This window comes from Mandrillus leucophaeus, unplaced genomic scaffold (assembly GCF_000951045.1).
Source record: "Mandrillus leucophaeus isolate KB7577 unplaced genomic scaffold, Mleu.le_1.0 Scaffold418, whole genome shotgun sequence".
NCBI lineage: Eukaryota > Metazoa > Chordata > Mammalia > Primates > Cercopithecidae > Mandrillus > Mandrillus leucophaeus.
The window spans coordinates 398,191-400,930 of NW_012104454.1; the positions used below are offsets into that span (position 1 = coordinate 398,191).

The 2,740-nt window shown below is 55.2% G+C and overlaps 1 protein-coding gene across 1 annotated transcript in view; it reads right to left on the reverse strand.

The window, feature by feature from the left end:
* Window positions 1-2,740, reverse strand: part of MEX3A (mex-3 RNA binding family member A) — a 42,992-nt gene continuing 40,252 nt past the window's right edge. Inside the window, exon 8 of the mRNA XM_011992834.1 lies at window positions 1-1,194. Coding sequence (XP_011848224.1) covers window positions 86-1,194 — 1,109 coding nt within the window. The 3' untranslated portion in view covers window positions 1-85. The remainder of the gene's footprint in view (window positions 1,195-2,740) is intronic.

Genomic DNA, 2,740 nt, shown 5'->3' on the forward strand with positions numbered 1-2,740 from the left:
ATCACCGCTTTCCAAAAGGCCTTAGTGGAAAACAGGTCCAGGGTGGGCCCCGTGGAGTGGGCCCCGGAGGCATGGGGCACGGGGCTTAGGAGAATATTCGGATGGCTTGCGTGGCTGTGATGTGGCAGACAGGACACTCTGGGTCCGTCCTCTCGCAGATGCGTACTGCACACTCCATGCAGAACAGGTTGTGTCCGCAGGGCACAAGGGCAGCAGTCACTTCGCTCTCAAAGCAGACCATGCAATCCCGCCCGCCGCCGGGGCTCCGCAGGCCGCCTCCACCAAGTTTAGAGAAGCCCTGGAGCGGCTCTCCCGGGGGGCGCCTCGGGAGTCCGGCCAGCTCGGGTCCCGCGGAAGTGGCAGGGGAGCGGTGTGCGCCCGGAGGCCCAGCGCGGGCCTTGGCGGAAGAGGAGGAGGAGGAGGAGGCCGAGGAGAAGAGCACGGAGGTGGGCGTGGCGTTCTCCTGGCCCGCCCACAGCGGGGGGCTAGTCTCCGCCACGCCGTAGTACACATCCTGCTTGCCCACGCCATAGCCCGGAAAGAGGTACCCGCCGTAGCCAAAGTCCCCGCCCTGCTCACCCAGGCGTGGGGCCTCAAAGCCAGAGTCCACTCCGCACTCGCCGATGCATCCCAGGCTGTTCTGCCGGAAGGTGGAGAGGGGCTTGCAGCCAGGCGGGTGCACCCGCCAAGCGTCGGAGTAGCGGCTATCGAGTGCAGCGTCGGGGCTCCCCGCCAGGAAGTCGTTTTCATTGTTGTACTCGAGGATCTTGCCAGTGCGCACCGCGATGTGCGTCTCGATCTCCTCGCGCGCACGCTCCACGTTGCCTGGGGCACCCGTGATCTCGAACACGGGGTCGCGGTCACGGCTTGGTGTGATAATGTATGTGTTGGTTTGCTGCTGGATGCGCTTGATGGTTGCCCCTTTGGGGCCCACCACCAGCCCCACCACGCGGTAGGGCACCCGCACACGGATGGTCACCTGGCCAGGCAGGGCAGGAGCTACGCCAAAGGCGGCACCTGACTTGTTGCGGGAGGCGCGGATCATGGAGAAGTGCTCCGCTGCTGAGATGATTTCCCGCCGGGCGGTGGCCACGTCTTCCCGCCGCCCTGTCACCATGAACACTGGTTCCTCGCCTCTCACCGGAGTCTTGATGTAGGTGTTGGTCTTGGCCCTCAAGGCCTTAATCTTGCAGCCTGGGATAGGGCGGGGAAGGAGGGAGACAAAGAATCACACACAGCAAGGTTTGTGCTGGGACCAATAAATTCCATCCTCACCCAAATACCTAGCCTCCCAGGAACCCTTCAGTCTACCCCTTGAAATGCCCATTGCTGCACACACAGTCTACCCTGACTTGAAGAACCCATTTATCAGATCTCAGATGTACCTAATGTCTCTAGCAGCCACAGATTTCAAAAAGTACTAACTTTCCCTGAGTTCCATTCAGGGCCCTCCAAATTCATTCACTCCTCAAAACCCCCAAATAATCACTGACCCTCCCAGACAAGGTGGTAACTCAAATCCATTCACAAACTACACTCCTTTCGCCCAACATTTGCTCTTCCTTCAATTTCTCTACTGATGCCTGGCTACTCACAAACTTCCAAATCACTTAATCACCCCCCACATCTGTCACTGACCCTGATGTTTCCACAGAACCCCAATGTGCTCAGTAATCTCACAATCTACTCATGTGACCCTTGATCATTAAAAGTGTCCTCCAAACTACCCAGGGACCACTGAAGTCTATCTGCTCTATGACTGCCCCACATGCCTTCCACTCAGTAGTTTCTCTCAGTGGGCCTCAAATTCATAGTGAGTTTGCAGCAGCGATTAGGGTGTGGGGGACTGGGAAGGGTCTGAGAATCATAATTTCAAGGAGGAAAGGAGGAGTATGGAAATAAAGAAACTTCTGTGTGAGGGAACAGTGCCCAACCCCGTGTCACTCTTGTCCCCCTGTACCCTGGGGGCAAGAGAACTGAGCTGGGCTGGGGCTGAGTAGGGTGAGGGAGAGGTATTTTGGATCCACACTCCTGCTTTGAAGTAGGAGTGAGTTAAAGCTGGGAGGTTAGGGAAAGGCAGGAAGAGAAAGAAGAAAAATGAGACAAAGAGAGACAAAGAGGGAGAAGGCTAGAGAGAAAAGTAAGGGCTACTGTTTCTAAAAGCTGCTGACCTGGGGTCTGAACAAGTCCCTCTCCTCCTTACCTACCTTCCTCTTTCCTGCTCCTACCTTCACACAGAGCTTCCAAGACTCATGCCCTTTTGGGAAGCACATGTCACGTGTGTGAGTTCGCACACATGTACCTAAGAGATGTGCGTTTATCTAAATAATACTTATTTAGATAAAATCTAATGTATACTTTTATACACCTCTTTCATACACACATCAAGTCCCTGTGTTTCAGCCTTTCATACATCCCACTGTCCATCCCCATCCTCCCCAGCACACAAACAGCACATTCCTATACACACCCACACCCACGACTTTCAACCCCATTCACATGTAGACCCACTCACACCCTTCTCTGAGCACAATTCACTATTACCTTTTTCTCTGCAACCGAAACCAAGTGGTCCTACTTTTCTGCCTGTGCCCCAACCCTCCAACCTGAGACCTGAGGTGAGCTCATTTTTTCCTCCTTCCTCCACTCCAGATGGCTGCTGCTTCAATGCTGGCAGATTGGGGGGTGGGGGAGAGAGAGTAGGTTGGGGCCCCTCCCCTCACTTTTTTTTTTTTTTTTT